Genomic DNA, 21,826 nt, shown 5'->3' with positions numbered 1-21,826 from the left:
TGAGATATGGAGAAGAAATTCTTTCCTGTGAGAGTAGTGAGACAGTGGCACAGTTCACCCAGAGCAGCTGTGGCTGCCCCCTCCCTGGCAGGGCTCAAGGCCAGGCTGGACGGGGCTTTGAGCAACCTGGGCTGGTGGAAGGTGTCCCTGCCCGTGGCAGGGGCGTTGGAACTTGATGAGCTTTAAAGTCCCTTCCAACCCAAACCATTCTATGATTCTATGATAAAGTAAAATCTCATTTTTGTTCAGTTTCACAGCATTATTTATTGACTTAAAATAATAGGATTTGCCCTGCTTTCTACAAGAATGCAGAGTGGTATTTAAATGTTTATTACTACTACAGAGGGGGAAAAAATGACTATTTCATTTTACATTTTACAAGACACTGCATCTCAAAATTAGCCACATATATGAGGTAAATAAAAAATTAGCAGACAACTTTTCCAGCAGGGCCTGTGTACATTCTGTAACATGTAAGCATAATCCCAGCCATGAGCCTTTTTCCACCATCTACTCATTATGAAGCAGACACCAGCTTTCATCTGCCACCGGAAATCTTTTCTGTAATCTTGGCACCAGATGTCACCAGCTGCCTAATTAAAAACTGCAACTTGGTGGAAAACACTCAACTGTTGAGAACCCCACACATGTTTAGACACAGTAAAGAGCCTGACGCCTACTAAATATTATTTTGCTACTCACAAAGGAAAATACTCAGTGTGCAACAAATCCTTCTACAAACACGTTAATCTTTCAACAATACTAAGGAGAATAAATTTAATGTAGTCTAGAAGGGAATAGGATGGGCGGCTTGGTCACGTATTGGAAAAGTGGTTAGAAATAGTAAAACAGCAAAAGAGATAATCTATTTGCATTAATGAGAAGTAACTAAAAGTGTCAGGATTCTTCTCTTTGGGGTACTGTGCACAACAGTGAAGATTTTGTCCGCAAACCTGCATTTCTAGGAGCTTGCTTGCTCACCAGAGTTTTACTTTAACATCAAATAAGCTAGAAGTAACTTCATCTCCCTCTGCTGCTGCTGCTTATGCCTGCATCTACACCGTCCTCTCCTTCTGCTGGCAAAAGCAATTAGGAGGCCAACCTGGTCTGGAGAACTTATTGTTTCCTGCTGCCATTGGACCATTTTCAACCTGGATTAAGTCCCCGGTTCAGTTTCTCGCACACCCAACACAAACTCATGCTGGCACAAGGGAGATTGCAGAGAAAGGACAAGGAATTCCTTACACATCGATAATATACTGATAACACACAAGTCAACTTAAAAAATTTGAACAGAATGACATGGATCAGTAATGGTAGCATTCATCACTTAATAAAACACAAACCTATTCCAAGAATGAAAGTTTAAAGCTTCTAATTAAAAATGTTACTTCCAATATAAGATATGCATTTTTCTTATACTATATGCATGAAAGAAAAATATTTGATCAAATCTTTTGCCTTTAAAAAAATTGCATACACAAATTCAGTCACAAATTGCTGTCAGAAATGCCTGACATATTCCAAATTTCCTAAGAAAAAGAGAAATATTTAAAAAAAAAAATTAGAACAGAAAAATTCTAAAGATAGATTTCAACACATCACATTTCTAAAAAAAATGTTGGGAACAAATCCTTTTTCCTCAACCAAGGTTGACTGAGTTGCTGTAAAAAGTAAGACCACATCACATTTGGGGTCTAACTACAAGTATACATTACTAATGTGCTTAAATCTAAAAGCAAAACTAAACAGCAAATGTGGTAATAGAACATTAAGCATTTTGGATGGACATGATTTATGCTCCTCAGCAGCCATGTTTCCATCTGAGGTTGCCAAAGGATGCCCCAGAACGTATTTTGGACTTCAAGAAGTCTGAAAGTCAGTCAGTCATATTAAAAAGAGAAGGCAGAATCAGAAAAATTAAAATTGTCAGGAATCAGTTCTTGAACAATGTTCTGAATGGTCTCACAACTTCAGAGATTACACAACACTTTTCAGTTTGTAGCATATGCTATAGGATATAAAATCATCCTAAGAACTTGTTGGTGCAATTCCCTAGGTGGAAGGAGGTCCTTGGGGACCAAACAGGAGCAGCGATTACCTGTAAGAGCTGAAGGCTGGAGCGGGAAGTTTGGCCATGGAAGTCGTTCAGGAAATACCTTTCCATCAGTTTCACTAGCTTGGTACCTTGTTGCTGATCTAGCTTTAGACATCTCACCATCAGACTCACAGTTCAAGGTTCCCACAACAGGGAAAGCCTGGTTTGGGACCAGACCTTTAGCCACCTGTGGCAGCTACGGCACAAACCAGGGAAGTCTCTGGGGATATAGAGCAAAAAAATTGAAGATTTGGGAAAAAAAAATTAAAAGCATATAATGAAAAATATTGGCAAATAGAAATAATAATTATTAACCCTAGTGGAGCCATGTACTTTTTTCAGATGCATTGCTTTTTCTATTTGGAGTTCATGCACTGCTTGTAGTTTAAAGCCAGTGCTCATTAGTACCAAATTTTTGTCAGCATCTCTGGCTAATTGTACCATCCTTTGTGATGCACTCAAAGACATGAAGAGTTGAGGGTTTTAAGTACTGCTCCGCTTATGATGTTTGATGGGGTTGAGATATTATAGTAAAAAAGACCACACAGACCCAGTTAGAGGAACAGGGGCATGTGGTGGACTGTATCCGTATAACAGGAAAAAAATATTCTTTCCATAAAATTATTATAAAAATAAGATGTGCTGTTACTAGTTCAGAGTTCCTCAAACAATCAGCAAAATAAAGTAGAGACTTCAGTGATGGTAGGAGTCAGAAATTAGGAAACGGCAGGCTTAATATTTATACAGCCAGTTCTGAATGTGGATCAGTGCAGAACAGACTGCTTCCATACATACACTTTGTGGTCTAAGGAAAACTAAAATTGGGACTTTTATCTGATCAAAACTATGAAAAATGTTGTCTTGACAACTTTCATTCAGTTTAAAACTGGTTTATCCTCTTTTACTAATTTTAGAGGCATAAGAACATTTTAAAACCAATAAAAGTTTGTCTTCCAATAATTTGTACCAGTGTAATCAAAGTGCAATTAAGCCAAATTTTAGTTCTGTTCAATGTGGCTGATATTTTTAAATTGCACCTAATATACCCATTTTAATTTATTTGCAATGAGCCAGCAATGCAGTTTAGTAATTAGTAAATTAGAAAATTAGTAATGAATGTGCCCCTGGGTGTCATGCATTAAGCCTCAGATCATGGTTATTGTGTGCTTTCATTTATATCTGAAAGGCAACTACCATGATATTGATAAAAATAAATTTTAAAAAGCCTGATTGATACAAAAAACAGGTATAATAGACAAGCATAAGATAAAATTAAGATACGTAAAAAAAAAACTCTATTGTTTTTCCTGTTATACTTCTCTTTCATGTCTCTGTTATTATATTTATCATTTAATCAATGCTTGTTTCACTAACTTGCCTTTTATTTCCATTTTCCAAATCAGACATATTTTTCAAAAAGTAATACTGTTTTTAATGCCATAAGTGAATTTATTCACAGCATCTCTATGGAAAGGACATGGTTAAATTAGAGTTGAATTTGGCTCACTATACAGGAATATTTATCACCACTATGCAGTTGTCTGTTCATAATGACCTGATGTAAACCCAAAAGTCAGCTGGAGAACTCCAGTTAATATCAGTAGGGTTTAGACCTGGTTGTCATTGAACTTTAATAAAATCCAAAGAAAATTAACAAAGACAGATAGATCATTTTATCCATAATACATGGTAGTATTATAGCCAGGTCTCACTATCTGATTGAAATCAGCTATTTAAAGAAAATTTTACCTTAGAAAGTCTCACGTTGTGCAGTACTTTTCATATAACAAATCTGCAAGAAAAGGATTGAGAACCTGCAAGAAAAGAATTAAAGCTATAGCTCTGGAGAAAAGCGCAGAGTAAGAAACAAAATATCAGTGAATGTGATGATAGAAAAGCTGGTGTTAGGTTCCTGAGATATGTTAATTAGTTTTAATGTTGGTTGTTCAAAGACAATGATACTGTAAACTCATAAGGCCAGTTCTTTGACAGTATTTAGGCAGAATCATGTTCATTTATACATATGTATTGACTTCTGTAATGTATTACTTATAAGCTAATTTAGACTGTAAGTTCATCAGGTCATATTTGTCTCTTATAAAACAGTCAGAGCTTAACAAATAACAGGTACAAATAATGTAGCATGAGAAATCACTGCGTATCTCCTTTAAGCTAATTTTCTGTCTTTTAACTTCTAGTGAATTAAAAAACATCCAGAAAGACTCAAATGCTTTTGATGACATAAGAAACAATATAACTGTTGTGGTTTGAGCTCAGAGGGCAACTGAGCACCACACAGCCACTCACTCCCCGCTTCCCTCTCAGAAAGGGAAAGGAGAAAATAAGCAAAAGGCTCAGGAATCAAGATAAGGACAGGGAGGGGTGACTAACCCCTTATGGTCATGGGCAAAAGACAGATTCATTAGGGGAAGAAAAAGAACATTAACTTAATTCAGACACTAACAACAACACTTTGCAGACAGAGTAGGACAGTGAGAAGCATTACCACATCTTAAAAACACCTTCCCCCCACCCCTCCTTTCTTCCCAGGCTCAGTTTTGCTCCCGATTTCTCTACCTCCTCCCCTCCAGGTGGCACAGGGGGCAGGGAATGGGGTGTATGGTCAGTAACACTGTTTCTTTCTCCTCAGGAAGGGAGGAACTCCTTGCATTCTTCCCCTGCTCCAGTGTGGTTCCCCTCTCATGGGAGACAGTCCTCCATGAACTTTCTCTGATGTGAGTCCCTCCCACAGGCCACAGCCCTTCCCAAGATGCTCCGGTGTGGGTCCCCTCCCCATGTTGCAGTCCTCCCAGTTCCAAACTACAACAACAGGGGCTTCTTCTTCCCTCAGAGTCCTGGCCTCTTTCAAGCATAATCACCCAATCCAGGATGGGGTCTTCCACAGGCTGCAGATGGGCATCTTCTCCACTGGGGACCTCCATGGGTAGCAGGGGTGCTGGCCCTGCCATCTCACCATGGGCTGCAGGAGGGGTGCACCAGTTCACCTTCCCCCCAGCTTCCTCTTCCTTTCTTCCACTGCCCTCGATGTTCACATAGATGTGCTCCTTACAACTCCTCCTCACAGTTCCAACTCCTCCTCTCAGGTTCCCCTTCTTAAATACATTATCACAGAGGTGCGGCCACTGTCACTAATTGGCTTGGCCTTGGCCAGAGATGGATCTGACTTGGAGTCAAGGGAGCTTCAAGAAGCTTCTCACAGGGGGCCAGCACTATAGCCCCGTCCCCTGCTACCAAAAACCACACACACACACACTCAAACCCAGCACAACAACATACCGCTGTTATATGAAAGTGACTTAAATTGTGAGGCCAATTCCCCTAGATGAGAAGGATGAGAAAGTCTGAGAATCTGTTGTGCAGCCATCAGTGCCATAAACTGAGCTGCTTCTGTTCAAACTTCTCTAGAAACACCAGTGGGGACAAAGTGACCATTCTCAGTGTGTCACTTGCACTCCAGGTGATATGATCTCATGAAAAGTAAGCACTGGGTAGTCACCACCTGCAGACTAGATGTATCCACAAAGGGTTTGAAAATCAACAATTTTCAGAAGGAAGAACCATGATTACTCCATTTTACAGAAGATGAAAGTGATATACAATATTAAAAGGCTTGTTAAAGATGACACTATAGGGCCAGGATAGAAATTTGGAAGTTCCTAAATGTCCAGTTCCCTTTCAGTCTATTTTGCTGATTTTCTGCCTTATTTCATTCATGATCACTGTTTTCTATATGTTTTTACCTTTAAAACAAAATTACACTGAGCCTTGACTGATCTCACACAACAAAATATACATGTCACTCCATTTCCCTTCACAGTTTTTATGAAAACACACTTAAGTGAGACAGCTTACACACAAGATTTAGGTTTTGTTCGCAAGGATGCTACAATCAAAACACGTGACTCAGTTTGAACCCCTGCTGGTGAAAGCTTGCCTGAGGCTGTGCATTCTCAAATCAAAAGAGGACCTGTTCTAGAGAGGTGGGTGTATCCCTCCTGACCAGGAGACCACTCTACATTGAGTAGCTAGTGATCCACACGACAGTTAACCTGAGTAGGCAGTTAACATGGTGCATGTCCAACGTGGACGTCAGGCTGGGCTTTGCTAAACCATGTTCTTGGCCACAGGACAACCTCAGCCACCTTATGGCAACATTGGAGCCTATGGGCAGCTCCCACTCGGTACCAGCAGTTACACCACCTGCACAGCCTAGCCTGTATCTAAAAGTACAGGAAGAAGTTATCACATTAATGTCCTTTATGAATAGAGTTGTTTTCTTGTAAGAAAAGTATATAATGGCTTGAACATCTAGAAAGAAGGAACCTCTCTCCATGGAGGGAATGTGCACAGCATGCTGTGGGAAAATCCATCCAGAGTCTGTCTGATGCTGCATTAATGCAGGGTACCCAGCATCTGAAGAGGATTTACTTGATATCTATATTGCTCTTTTTATGATGTCTTGTTAAAGAACTGTTATAAATCATTTGTTGTCCGACATTTCTTATTTAGAACTAGAAAGAACACTGTACCATCTCTTTCTCATCTCCCAACCTCTGCTGCTGGTGAAAAACAGAGGATTTACAGATGAGCTTGCACTGATATAAGCAAAATTATAAATTAAGATATAACATTAGTTTCAACTTGTGCCAATAATTCTTTAACTCAAAATTTTCCACTATATCTAATATCCAAGTCATTGCACCTTTCACCACCCATGTTCTTCCTCTAATAAAAGGAACACCCAGCTACCTGCCTAAAAAGGTACTGTTTATAAAAATGATGAAACACATACTCAAGGTGCAAGGTACTATGAAACACAGAACATTGTCATTGAAAATTCTTGGGGCACATATGTTAGTCTGGAAACTGCTGCTTAATATTCTCATGAAACTGTAAATAGAGCACCATGCTGCCTTCTGAAGCAACTTCACAGGTTTTGAAAGACCCTTCAAAACCCTCACACTTGGTTTGCTTCTCCAGTTATGGACTTCTTCAAAGTCAACCTAGCCTAGAATTGAAAGCACTGCACCAAATAATTAAAGAACAACTGAAAAATAAAGCCTTAAATTAAAGAGCAAGTGGAAGCTTCACATTTACCTCTGCTAGGGACAGCCAGTGTGCCCAGCAGCAGGGCATGCCTTTAGTAAGACAGAACCTTTACTTTAAAAAATGTGCCATCAGGTCTATTAGGGAAAGCATCAATAATTAAAGTTAATGCCTGGAAACTGGCATCAGCTACGGGCATGATGACTCAACCTCTTGGAGACCCATTCATTACATTCAACTACAAAGGCTAGAAGTTATAAAAAATGCATGAATAAATTCTTTAAGTATTAACACGCTACTTCTTTCAATGTTTGTTCTGACCCAGGTGGCGCTGCTCTGACTTTCTCTGCAGCTTCTTTTCACTTAAATGACCTCAGATTATTGTAGCTGTCTCTCAGGATTAAACAAATTACTCTCTTAAAAATGTATAATTGAAGGTTCCTACTTTGTAAGAGAGAAAATGCTCCCTGGCATCCTCTCTTCAAACTCATTACAAAATGTTAGATTTCACAGCAAAGTTCATAATCTTATATCTAAGTATTTTGAGCTAGATATGCCATTTGATAAATTGAGTTCTGGCCTGGGAAAAACTAAGTAAAAGCAGCCTAAGAACTACGGAAGAGACCCTTAGCTTGTGTCTCCAAATCTCACCAAGGTAAAATGGGTAGACACAGTTCTACCACATACTTTTTGGTCAGAGGTGGTAGCCCTCAATTATCTTCCACATTAAATCAACAGTCGTGACAAATAAAAACAACCTTATGGAGATTTGGACACTTCTCATGTGGTAGAGTGAAAATTCTTTTTCTGTGATTTTTGGGTTTAAATTTCTAGATTGTATTCATTTCCTATTTTGTTTAAGTTTGATTTTAGGGTGATTTATTTCAACATTCCTCATTGAGGAGTTATTTTTGGTGTTTTTTTGCTCCCCAGTTTGGTTGGAGTTTATTAATTCACAGACTCATAGATTATCAGGAATAAATCTCCACTTCCTTCTGCAACTGAACTTTTTTTTCCAGAACAAGAGGAGTCAGCAGCATTTTGCAGATGAAAGAACAGCCAGGTGTTTCAAAGGAGAGCTTGAACATTGCTGTTTCTGGCTATGCAGTCAAATATCCAGAAATTACAAACTACCTGTCATTCTTTTTCAAAAAGGTAATCTTTAATAAAAAAAAAAAAAAAAAAAAAAAATTACTTAGCATCTGGGCAAAAATTAACTGAAGTCATTTCAGCTCTATTATATTACTTAATCCAAGCTAGATAGAGAAATCTGGGTATTCTAGGAAATAAATGTCTTGACTTAGAAGGCAAATTTTCTTCTCAACCATCTGATTTTCTAAATCTCTGATGATAGTTTTGCAAACCATTGGGATTCTTCCTTCCTATCAATCACGAGTGGATCCCAGAGTAGATGGTGTTCTCCAGGCACCTGTAATCTCCAGGAATGCCTTCAGGGTTTGTGTACCACAACTGAGGAAAGGATGTTCTTGCAGTGCTTAAGGCTGAACATGAGCCAGCAATGTGCCATTGCCGCACAGACATACAAACTAATAGCACTGAAAAATGTGAATTCTACTGCTGAGTAAGATGAAGAGAGAAACACTGACACATTGAGAAATTATATGAACCATTACTTACTAGGAATACTATAAAGTCTCCCAATGTTAAAAAAAATAATTCTTTATATGGAATACTAACTCCTTGTGCCTATAAATGCCCATTCAAACTCAGTGAAAATCTCTTGATAAGGCCAAGTAATAACCTCCTATGGGAAATCACACACATAGTCCACATCATCACCATTTCATTTGTTGTCTCCACTAGTAGATTATTATTATTATTATTAATAATAATAATAATAATAATAATTGTTGTTGTTGTTGTTATTATTATTATTGAAGAAAAGTCAGTGAATTAATTGTGCTCCCTCTCTCCATTCCTCTCTACAATATTTACATAGGGAACAACACCTCTTACACATAATTTCTTTAATGGAGTATTTTGCAGCACAGGAGATTATTATATCATATTTAGTCCTTTCACAGTTTTTTGAAGAACAAGAAACTAGATATAATGTTTTGGGTAAGTTCTTTTTTTAATAAAAATCCACAAAACCATGACCATCATGAACCAGTACACTTTGCTAAAACATATAGAATGTTTCCTTTGACATTTTCAAATTGAGTTGCATTATTGTAGCGTAGCTTGAACGTTGCTCAGAGCTTGATTTATCTCTGCGAATTTTAAATATTGACTTTTATTTGCTTAATATTGACAAAAGCGTCTGATTAAAAATACTTAACCTTTTATACCCATCTAGAACCATTATTTGATTCCATTAAAAAATTCTGTGAAGTCTCTCCTTGCTTTCCTGTCTATGTCATTAAACACACCAATAACCAAAAGCACTTCTGGACTATCACTGAAGACCACAAAGTATCCTACAGATACTCTGCAATGTTCTAATAGGGTCAGTAAGTTCCTCTGTTTCTCCATCCTCAACAGAGACAAATCAAGTTTCTTACTTCAAAGTTCCATGCGGAGAACATAATCAATTAGCTCCAGTACCTGGCACATCATGATATAAACACTACTGCTTTCACTAGCACAGGAATATACTGGCTAAATAAGCATTAGAAAACTACTTAGAGAGACTTCTAGCCTCAGGGACTCATCCTTTGAATGAAGACTAGGTCACTTAAAAGAGTGTTCTTTTAAGTGCCTAAAGTAAATTGTTTAGAAATATAAAAAACATCCTAAAATGGGCAATAAAACATGTTCCTTATTTGTAATCTTAAAAAAAAAAAAATCTTCAGCTTTATCTCTAAAAACACTTCCATGTAAATTGCAGTGCTGTTGGCATACAAATTAGATCCTATCTGTTATAACATCAGTTATTTATATACTATCTCATCCTTTCATGGGAAGAACTCAGAACTTTTTCTCCATGTACAAAGTCTACCCCAGCTCACCATTTCTTCCTGTACAGACATTCTCTCTGCAGGTCTAGAGAAAAATCACTGTCTCAGGGGTAGTAATGTCATCCCTGTGAGTTTTCCCATTTATCAATGTAATATAATCTATGCATACCAAAATCATCAGACAGCACTCATCATTGTTCATCATCAATATACAGTCATGTGTACAAAAGTGTAGATTTCATTGTTTTGACACTATAAATATTATTGAAATTTTAATAAAAAGGATAGAAAAAAAATATGCAGTGGTTTGGGCTCAGACAGCAACTGAGCACCATGCAGCTGCTCACTACTCCCTTGCCCCTCAGTGCTGGGAAGGAGAAAATAAGCAAAGGCTTGGGATTTGAGATAGGACAGGAAGGGATGAATCACCCATTATGGTCATGGACAAAAGGCAGACTGATAGAAGAAGAAAAAAGAACATAAATTTAATTCACATACTAAAAACAACAACACTTAACAGAGTAGGGCAGTGAGAAGCATCACCACATCTTGAAAACACCTTCCCCCCACCCCTCCCTTCTTCCTGGGCTCAGTTCTGCTCCTGATATCTCTACCTCCTCCCCCAGTGGTGCAGGGGGCAGGGAATGGCGGGTGCAGTCAGTGCTGCTGCTTTTTCCATCTTGGAGGGGAGAACTTCTGGAACTTCTTTCCCTGCTCCAGCATGGTCCCCCTCTCACAGGAGACAGTCCTCCATGAATTTGCTTTGACTTGAGTCTCTCCCATGGGCCGCAGCCCTTTCCAAGTTCCTCTGGTGTGAGAGACCCCCTCATGTTGCAGTCCTCCCAGTTCTGAACTACAACAGTGGGAGCTGCTTCTTCCCACAGGATCCCGGCTACCTTGGGTGCAGTCACCTTAAATGTTTATGTGGACCCCCCACAGGCCATATGTCAGTGTCTGCTCCACCGCAGACCTCCATGGGTGGCAGGGGTGCTGCCCTGCCATCTCACCACAGGATACAGGGGGGTGTCTAGTCTGGCACACTTCCCCCGCCCTTTTTTTTCCTCTGTTCCTCCACTGACCTTGGTGTTCACATAGATGTTGCAACTACTCACAACTCCAACTCCTCCTCCCAGGTCCATCCTTAAATATGTTATCACAGAGAAGCAGCTAATTGGCTCAGCCTTGGCCAGAGGTGGGTCTGACTTAGAGCCAGGGGAGCTTTGAGAAGCTTCTCACAGGGGCCACCGCTGTAGACCCCTCCCCTGCTACCCAGAAACCCCACCACACACACAAACCCAGGACAATTGTCAAAGCACTGACCTTACTTCTTTGCCTTTGAAAATACAACTTTAAATATTTTAAGGGCTTTTTAATTGGTTTGGGTGTTTAATTTGAATGTACATACCTAAAGATATGAAGTCTCCTTCCTCAGCTTCACAGAGCATTTCAGAGACAAAAGTCTGAGTTTTGAAATTTTCACTCTCTGAATTTTCCAAACAGCATTAAAAAGCTTTCACCTGGTGCATGTTCTTGCCTTATAATAATGGTTCCAACTTCACACCTAAATACACATATACAAAAGCAAAAAAACTAAACAAGATGCAATGTCATCAGTAAATAATTATAAAATGTTGGAAGCAAAATGAGTACACAAAAGAGTCACCTGAAGAGGCATCGTGATGAAGATGAGGTTGAATCCTGCTGGAAATGACTCACTGGCAAGAAAATTTGTAAACAATGCTTTTGTTGGCTCTGTCACAGCACTACTTGATTTCCATTGCACAGTTAATTCTATTTTGATTTGTCTAGTTCTGTCATTCCACATCTCCTTTTTTTTTTCTTGTCAGGTCAGCCACTGCATAAAAAAAAAACAAACCATTTTCCTTGCTTGAAAATCTCCTTTCCTTTACCTTCCTTGAATAGGAGGCATTCTAGCTCCTGTATGTCCTATTCCTCTAGGTCTTCCAGTGAAATTATTCACCTTTGACCATTCTCAACTCAGGGCCCCATGGGAGGGCTTCTCTCACATTTAAGGTGAAAGGGGACAGGGGAACAAGTTGTACTAGCTGTTGCCATGCCCACTTCATTGCCATTGGTCTATAATTTGCTGTCCCTCATCAATGTGCACACAGGACTATTCCATCTTGCCACCTTCTGATAAAAAGAGGAGAGAGGGTTGCAAACTTCATGTTAGACAAGTAGAGGGAGAAGAGATGATGCCAGCCATGTCTGCCTCTTGGAAGAAGAAACTGGAGTAAGGCTCAGCCTTTCCAAGGTCTGAGGAAGAAACTGGTGGGTGTGCTACTATGGGAATAAATACATTTGTCAGTACAGGTTACTGGTGATGGACACTGATGGTGAAGAAGTCAGAAGAGTGTCTGTGGGTCCAAAAGCCTAAATAGTCCCTAAAGCAACCTACCACTAACACTCCAAGAGCTGAACTGGAAATTACCTCATCAGTGTGAGCCATGAGACTTCACCTCATTAACACATTTGCCAAATTAAGAAATGCTTGGTAGAATAGAATACTGATTATACTGTCAAGTCTGCAAACAGATCAAAAAAAAAAAAAAAAAAGAAAAAAAAAAAAAGGCTTGCAAAAATTTTAACTGGAAGCATTACAGAAGTGATATCTAGTTTATCAGTCACCTTCATGATGAAAGAGGCAGCCGATGCTTTCAGTATTTGCCAAATGCTACAGACCAAGCCTCATGGTTACAGAAAAGGTTTATCCTATTAGTACAACTAAACAAAAACCTATTAACTCTAAAAAGCCTGTTTATTTTGTATGGACTAAAAAACGCAATCTAAATTTCTTTGCTCAGTATTATATGTAAGAGGATTACTCTATTTAAAGTGCAGAAAAACATCTTGTCCCTCTATACCCTTCTTGTTCTGCTGAACTGTGAGAAAAAACTCAATAACCCTACAGAGATTGTCTCTTAGCTAGTCTGAAAGTCTAAAAAACCTCATGTATTCAGAATTAAATCACCCATATTGAATTCATTGCCCTGATATCAAGTAACTGTTTTCATGCAACCTTAACTATTTCATTTCACCCTTGTTCTTTCTCTTTCCCCTCTGCAGAATGTTTTCCCCAGTAAAATAACAGCAAAGACTCAACCCAAATTGCTGCTCCAATATGAGAAATAGTCACTGTTCTCTCAATGTACCAGCATATTTTAGTACTCTAGTATTTATGCCTAATAATATATACTGAAGGGCCAAATTTCCCCAGAGTATACACATTGCCAGTGTTCAATACTGTTATCTGCTCTTCTTTCATACCCCAGCAAAGACTGCCAAGTGCAGGTCCCTCAAGATTGGGAAACTGGTATCAGCTAGATTAGCACTCTTACACTCAAGGCAGGAATGACAGCTTCAAGTGAAATAGTCTAAAATGTCAGAACCATCAATAATGTTGCACACTTCAAGCAAATGCTCTTTCTCCTTCTAAATGATATTTGCATAAATGCAATGGTTATGTATATGAGGCACCAGTATTACTGGATTAATTATTTATCAGAAGAAATCTATTTTACTTACCTGCCTGCAGTCTTGCTGGCTTCTTTGCTTGGAGCAGCTATTCAGCAAATACTTAAGCTTTTCAAAATCTTTGTTCTGAAACAAGAGGAATAGGCAAATATTGGTCTCTGCAATTACATGGATTGCATCTCACCTTTCCCCGTGTACACTTAACATATTTTAGTTATAAAAGTTTCTGCAGAAGCCATGGGAAACATTTGAGACACGAATTTCTTTTTCTTCTGAAAAAGTACTGAAGTACATCTTCATCTATACAACAGATTCTTTATAAAATACAATAATATGCAGGTTGTGAAATACTTAAAGGAAAATAATTTCATTTGAATGCTTTCTGCTACACAAATAAAAACTCAGCCAACAGTTACAACTGTTCTATTTTGAGTTTCAGTTTTGTACAGTAGCTAATTTGGTATCTGCTTGATCCACTACAGAGTCCACGTCTGAAAGGTGTTGAGCTTTCTGGTCAGTTTTATTTTCTTATACTGCTTCAAGAATATAGGAAAAGGTAGAAAGACTGCATTGGGATTTGTCCTGGCAGATCATTACATCTGGTCAAACCTCCTGCAAGTGAAGAAGACTGTACATATACGCAAAGTCAACACACAAAGGCAGACTACAACAAAGTTGAGGACTGAATGGGTAAAACGAAGAATAAGTCTCCTCAAGTAGACAACATCCTGACAACATTTTGTGTTTGACGTCGCATACCACAAAAATTGGTAGGAATTGCGATATTTAACAGGATAAAAAGTAACACAAGTGAAACAACCTATTAGGGAAGAAACCATGTACTTTGCAGAGATAAGTCGTGGTTGTACATGTATTAAACTGTCCAAAAGATCTGACAATCATATTGACACGTTGTCCAGCTAATGGAGTATGCACAGATTTCCAAGAGATTTCTATCAGCTCTCACCAAAGTCTCTGAAGGGATCTAGAAATAGAGAGACTGACACAGCTAAGGCTGACATGGCGCAAAAAGGGAATTCCTGCCATGAACCCACGAGGAGGGAAAAGTGTTGAGAAAATGTTGCAATGCAGTGCTGCTGCACAAGCTGTTCTATCAGCTCTGTCCCCTGTATAGCCCCAGCCCAGGGCTGCATGCGCAGTCAACTGAATAGAGCATTAATAAAATGTTGTAACAAAGGTAATGATGTGCCTGACAGTTCAAAGGATGTTGATGTATGAGAAACTGGCCCTTAGCTACCGAAGCAATGGGAGATCTATCATTGTGACTACTAAGAACTGAGACGTACAGAACTTGAGGTAATCGCCCTTGAAGACTAAAAGAAAACAAACAACGAAGTGGTCGGACTCCAGAACAAGATGTGAAACCCACTGTCAAGATAATAATGACTGATAAAGTATAATTCTGTGTATTCTGGATTAGGTAATGCTTTGTAGGTGCATAAATACATGTATGCGAACTCATGTAAGCTGTCACTCTCTGCGGAGGTGACCCAACGCTGCTGGACCTGAATAAAATCCTAGAGTAACCCACGACGGAGTTCGAGTCTCCTTTAACAGTTTTGGCACCCCAGATGGGACTCTAGGCTGTGACGGGGAGGACGAATAAAAGAGGATCCCGATATTACATCCTACAAACTGCCGGCTACAGAAAGGTGAGTTCAAGTCTCCCCTTGTCTGTGTTTGTGGGTTGGAATAGGAAAGGATCACTCTGAAATACCCCTCACAAAGAAAATTGCAGAATGGGAGGATATCCTTCAGTACCTAAAGGATCCCCCTTGGCAGAATTATTAGCAAATTGGAATAAACTTTCTGGGACAGCAGGGTTGAGTAAAAGTAAAATTATAGTGTTATGTCAAGATGACTGGCCATTTTTAACCAGAATTAGAGGGGCAGGTCCCCAAGAAGTATGGCCACCTGAAGGTACCTTCGATGAAACTAGGTTGAAATGTTTGAGATTGATATTAGAAGATAGGAATCCGCAGCAGATGAATTATTTATTTTTATGGCTGGAATGGGCCGATTTGAGAAATCGTATGGCTCTAAAGAAACCTATGAAAAGAGAAGAATTAATTGCCTTCCTTGATGATCATCAGGGAAAGAATCAGAACCAGAGTTCCCATCCACAATCAGAAGGGAAATCTGTTGTAGGACAATATCCTATGGTAGTGGAATTTCATTCCAATCCTAGAGTAGGCCCCAACTCAGGACCTGAAGTTCCTCCAGTTATTGCAGTTTCCACACACCAACCCTGGAAACCTGGTGATTTAATGTTGTGGCAAGAAAAAATGCCGAGGTTAAGGGACAATGCTGAAAAATGCGCTAAGTTTTTTTTTTTTCTTCTTTTTCTGACAGTAGCTTGTCATATTCAGAAGAGACATGAATCAGGTTTTCAGTGACTTCAGTGAGCTCCTGCTGCAGTTCGTCAGTTGTTTCCTTCAATGCCTCTTACGCTTCTAAGAGTTGATATTCTTTCTCTGAAATACTTTCTTTCAGCTCCACAATAGTCTCCTGATGTTGTCTGAGAGAGCAATGAGCACATTTCAACTCCTCCTGCATCTCTGAATTCTTGCTAATTGTCTCCTGTATGGTTTCTCTTAACTGCTCTCTCTCATTTTGGAGATTCTCTAGTTGTATTGTAAGATTACCATCTCCACTTTCTGTCAGAGTGCTTGCTTCCTAACATTCAGGCAATTTTGGAATAAAATTGCTTCTCTCCAGTTTTTCAGATTCTCTTTGACATTCATTGGCCTTTACTTCCTCCATTTCATGCCATTTCCTTTTTGCCTGGCTCAGCTCTTCTCTCAGAAGAAATATTTCTTGCTCAGTAGATTCTTCTTGAATCTGAGGGATCTTGTTTGTTAGGCTGTCCTCCAGAATCTCTGACCGCCTCTGAACCTTTAACAAAAGTTCTTCCCTTTCTTCAGCCTTGATCTTCTCATTGCTCAGAAGTTCTTGTTGACACTTCAATTCCTTCTCAGTTTCGAGAATCATCTGCACAAGGACTGCTGCTCAATGGATACCACCCGATCCCCTTGTCTCCACTGCTGTGAAAATATGCCTTATCAACACTCTCCTGCAGGTTCATCTCCAGTTTGCTCTTCTCTGCTTGAAGTCAATCTAGTAAAGATGTGGGACTTCTGAAATCTGCAGCCCCCGTAAAAATTAAGATTAAAGGTGGTATACCCCCAGCAGTTAAGCAGTATCCTATCGTAGCAGAAGCTATTCCTAGTATCACTAAACAAATACAGAATTTTTTGGATAAGGGCATTTTAAGACCTACTGTTAGTCCTTTTAATACTCCCATTTTACCTGTAAATAAAAATCGAAAGGATGAGGATGGAAATCCTGAGTATCGGTTTGTTCAGGATTTACGAGCTGTAAATGAATATGTAGAACCCCCACATCCAGTAGTTCCCGATCCTTCTACTATCCTTACAAAAATACCAATTTGGGCGAAATACTATACTGTTTTGGATTTGACCGGAGCTTTCTTTACAATACCAATTGACCCTGACAGCCAGAGTTTATTTGCCTTTACATGGGAAGGTCGCCAGTATACCTGGACCAGACTTCCTCAAGGATTTACTGCTTCACCAACTTTGTTCTCTCAAATATTAAAGAGAGACTTACAAGATCTGGAACTACCGGCTGGGTCAGAATTGATACAATATGTGGATGATTTTTTAATTGCAAGTAAAGATTATGACAGTTGTGTAAAAGATACTAAATATGTATGTCTTAGATTATATGAGAAAGGACATAAAGCATCTCTCTCCAAATTGCAGTTTTGTGAGCCTGAGGTAAAATATTTAGGGTTTATACTAGCCGAAGGTACTAGGAAATTAGATCCAGATAGGGTACAGGCAATTCAGGAAATCGCTAGACCTTTGACTAAGAAACAAATGAGAGCCTTTCTTGGACAAGCTGGATATTGTAGACCCTGGATACTGGGTTTTTCAGAGATTGCAAAACCTTTGGTAGAGACTACTAAAGATGTGAGCCCAGAACCCATACCATGGACGGAAGAATTGGAAACAGCTTTTATGTCCATGAAGACTGCCTTGGTAAATGCTCCAGCTCTTGGGTTACCAGATTACAAAAAACCTTTTAAATTATATGTAACAGAGAACAGAGGAATTGCAAAGGGAGTATTAATTCAGAAGCATGGACCCTACGAACGTCCTGTAGCATACTATTCTGTCACCTTGGACCCAGTTATCAGAGGATCTCCATGCTGTCTGCGATCTATTGCCGCAGCTGCTGAGCTGGTGGAAAAGGCAAAGAATATTGTGCTAGGCCATTATCTCATAGTCGCTGTTCCCCATGAGCTTGAACTTTACTAACTAAATATGCAGAAAAAGCACTTTCTGCACAAAGGACACACAGATATGAAATGATCCTTTTGCTAACGGAGAATGTCAAACTTGAGAGATCAAAGACTCTTAACCCTGCTACCTTACTCCCAGTGACTGAACCTGAAAGATCGCACGACTGTGTAGCTGTCTTGAAAACTATAAGCAAGACTAGAGAAGATTTGAGGGACACGCCGGTGGAACACCCTGATTTGAATCTCTTTACTGACGGATCTTCCTTTTATCTTCACGGTAAGAGATTTACGGGCTTTGCAATAGCTACTGAAAAGTTTGTTCTCATCGCTGAACAACTTGCCACCGACATTAGGAGCTCAAGCTGCAGAATTGAGAGCACTAACCAAAGCAGCATTGTATGCTAAGAATAAACGAGTTAATATTTACACTGACTCGAAGTATGCCTATGGCATTTGTCATGCAGTCGGTGCATTGTGGAAAGAAAGAGGCTTTCTAACATCTGCAGGTAAAACCATTGCACATGGGTCTTTGATTAATGACTTGTTGTTGGCAATACAAGAGCCAAAGGAAGTTGCGGTAATTTATATACCTGCTCATACGAAGCGCACCGATCAGCTTGCGACAGGTAATGTTCTTGCAGATGCCGCAGCACGAGCCGCCGCTCCTAAAAATTACCCCACGACTGAAGTTGTGGTTGCTAATTTCTTTTCTATCCCAAACCCTGATACCCTTTATCATGATGTCCCGACCACCGAAATGGAAGAATGGAAGAAGATGCAAGCTGTGCAAGATAAAGGGATCTGGACCCTGAATGGTAAACCTCTATTGCCCAGAAGGTATGTACTGCCACTTGCCCGTTGGTACCATGAGAAGGGGCATGGAGGTCCCGAAGCAGTAGCCTCAAAGGTAACCCAGCTATGGGCAGCACCAGGAATCTCTTCAGCAGCTAAGAAACTGACTGAAGGATGTTCTTCGTGTAAGAGATATGGAGATATAAGGCCAAAAGTAACGCCAGGGAAGAGGCCGCCAGCAGTCTGTCCTTTTCAGAAACTTCAGATTGATTTTGCGGAAATGCCAGCCGCTCTCGGATATAAATATTTGCTGGTAATAGTAGATCAACTCTCTGGGTGGGTAGAAGCTTTCCCGACCCGGAAGAACGATTCAAAAATAGTTGTAAAAATCTTGCTTAAGGAAATCGTTCCTCGATATGGCGTGCCTGAGGTGATAGACTCTGACCGTGGACCGCATTTTACAGCAGCTATTTTATTACAAGTTTATGTAACCCTAGACATCAAAGGACAGTTTCATACTCCGTATCACCCACCTTCATCAGGGCAAGTAGAAAGAATGAATAGAACAATTAAGGAGAAGTTAGCGAAAGTATGCAGTGAAACTGGATTAAAGTGGCCAGAGGCATTAAATTTAGTTTGATGGGATCTTAGAACTACTCCAAAGCAGCCGTTAGGAATTAGTCCAGCAGAGGTCCTATCTGGACGAATTTTAGCTGTACCTGGTTTGCATATATTTCAGCAAAAACTGCACTACTGGATGGAGAGGAGAATGTCACTCAAGATTTATTATATTTACAAGATTCCTTTCAGAAAATTAGAAAATATGCATATTGATACCAAGGTGCGACACCAGAAGTACAGGTTCATGATTCTAAGGTGGGAGATGAAGTGCTTGGTAAAAACATTTAAACGAAAGAATAAGATGTTGCCAAAATAGGGAAGTAAGCCATATGATGCAAAGTTGTGCAACGAGACAATGTATCATGGGATGTTAGTGATTTATGGCAATGGGCTACTTCCTGGATTCCTGATTTTCCAACTTTAATCAAGAAGATTCTAATGGTAGTCGTTTTAGTCATAATCATTTGGATCATGGTAATGTTTGTATGTCAGTGTTGTGTCTCGTGTTTATCTCGATATACCCACCAGATCCTATTGTATCCGATAGGATAGCGAGTATCCTAAAAGAAAAGGGGGGACTGTTAGGAAAATGTTGCAATGCAGTGCTGCTGCACAAGCTGTTCTATCAGCTCTGTCCCCTGTATAGCCCCAGCCCAGGGCTGCAATGCACAGTCAACTGAATAGAGCATCAATAAAATGTTGTAACAAAGGTAATGATGGGCCTGACAGTTCAAAGGATGTTGATGTATGAGAAACTGACCCTTAGCTACCGAAGCGATGGGAGATCTATCATTGTGGCTACTAAGAACTGAGACGTACAGAACTTGAGGTAATCGTCCTTGAAGACTAAAGAAAGAAGAAACAAACAACGAAGTAGGTCGGACTCCAGAACAAGATGTGAAACCCGCTGTCAAGATAATAATGACTGATAAAGTATAATTCTGTGTATTTGGATTAGGTAATGCTTTGTAGGTGCATAAATACATGTATGCGAACTCATGTAAGCTGTCACTCTCTGCGGAGGTGACCCAACGCTGCTGGACCTGAATAAAATCCTAGAGTAACCCACGACGGAGTTCGAGTCTCCTTTAACAAAAGAAAGGGAACAAAAGGCAAGAAATATATGGTTTGTTTTCACCATGAAAGAAGTTATTTCAGGTCCTTCATGGATCTTCATTGGGACCTAAACTGTCCAATATATGGACAAGCAAACTGGAAAAAATGGTGTAAATAATGAGGTAACAAAATTAATTGAGAATACAGAATTTTTCAGGTTTGTCAAATCTAGAGCTGACAGTGAGTGACAAATAAGTGACATTTTGATGGGCTGCTACATTCAGCTGAGAGATTCTCTCCAAAATTAGAACAAAAAAAAACTTGAGGCAAATGTAGCAAGACCGTTCAGAGATATAGGAAGAGTGTAAGCAGGTTAGGTTCTGCCAATTTACAAATTAAATGATTAAGGAGGAGGATATGATGAAAGTCTATAAAATCACAAACAGTTTGGAAATAGAAAATAACCGTTCATTATTTCTCACAACACAAGCACTAGGAGATAGATATTACCAAAATGTCCAAAGATATTATCAGATAACAGGTTTAAAATGAACAAAAGGAAGTACTTTCTTATCCAACATATTAACTGAAATATGGAACTCACTGCCACAGGATGCTGAAGAGGACAATAGTATAAATAATTTAAAAATGAAATTAGATAATTTCATAGAAGATAGGTCTACTGATGGCTACTAAGCATAATGGACTGAACACAACCTCAGGCTTAGAACATCCCTAAAACACTGATTGCCAGGATCCAGCTGAGTTTAGGAAAGGTCACTCTGCATGGGCCCAATCTGGATTATTTCCATACCAACACTCCATGTCAGTCAAGGAAGGATACTGAGAAGCGGGGGAAATCTTCCTTTTGGCCTAGTATGGCTGGTTTATCTTGGTATCAGAGCTACTTTTCCTGTGCACTCTTCCTATGGAGAATACATAGACAATAAAAATATCGATGAGGATACATGTAAAATGTTTGGTTTTGAATAACACATGTCTTCCAACATGAGCAGCCTAAACTGAACATTGCCCACTGCACTGCTGGACTCCAGACAAGGTATCTGTGAAAAAAAAAAAAAAGTGTACAAAAAATTATTACTTGAATGAAAGAAAAATACTTCAAAATGGTTTAAACATTTATGTATGTGCTATGTTTTAAATGGGAACGGTTAATCCAGTGAGATTCTTCGTTTGCTTTAAGGGAAAGCAGCTGGAGAGGAGCAAAGCAATGAAAAAATAGTATACATCAAGGGAACAGTGGCACACGTGTTGCTATGTGTACATTATTTAAAATGTACATTTATAATTTAAACCATCATAATCATCTGCAATATTCTAGCCTAGAAAACATGGCATCTGCAATAGTACCAAATGCACACGTGCAAGTGTATGCAATCACTATTGCCACACAACCAATTTTTTCAG

General features: G+C 39.4%; 1 protein-coding gene across 1 annotated transcript; it reads left to right on the top strand.

The window, feature by feature from the left end:
• The first annotated feature begins 17,954 nt into the window (after window positions 1–17,954).
• Window positions 17,955–19,428, top strand: LOC116964186 (uncharacterized protein K02A2.6-like). The gene is made up of 2 exons (XM_042808453.1): window positions 17,955–18,206; window positions 18,694–19,428. The coding sequence occupies exons 1-2, from the start codon at window positions 17,996–17,998 to the stop codon at window positions 19,359–19,361; spliced, it is 879 nt and encodes a 292-aa protein (XP_042664387.1). The 5' UTR covers window positions 17,955–17,995; the 3' UTR covers window positions 19,362–19,428.
• The last annotated feature ends 2,398 nt before the right edge of the window (window positions 19,429–21,826 follow it).

This window comes from Tyto alba, unplaced genomic scaffold (assembly GCF_018691265.1).
Source record: "Tyto alba isolate M040663 unplaced genomic scaffold, T.alba_DEE_v4.0 Super-Scaffold_6, whole genome shotgun sequence".
NCBI classification, from domain to species: Eukaryota; Metazoa; Chordata; class Aves; order Strigiformes; family Tytonidae; genus Tyto; species Tyto alba.
The sequence above is the reverse complement of the archived record's forward strand: the minus strand, read 5'-3'. Positions and strand labels throughout refer to the sequence as shown.

Bases quoted from the DNA above. Each gene is read 5' to 3' on its own strand.
- LOC116964186 (XM_042808453.1), top strand. From the start codon at position 17,996: ATGATCCTTTTGCTAACGGAGAATGTCAAACTTGAGAGATCAAAGACT. The intron at 18,207-18,693 runs GTAAGAGATTTA...CCGAAATGGAAG, and splicing joins ATCTTCCTTTTATCTTCACG to AATGGAAGAAGATGCAAGCT.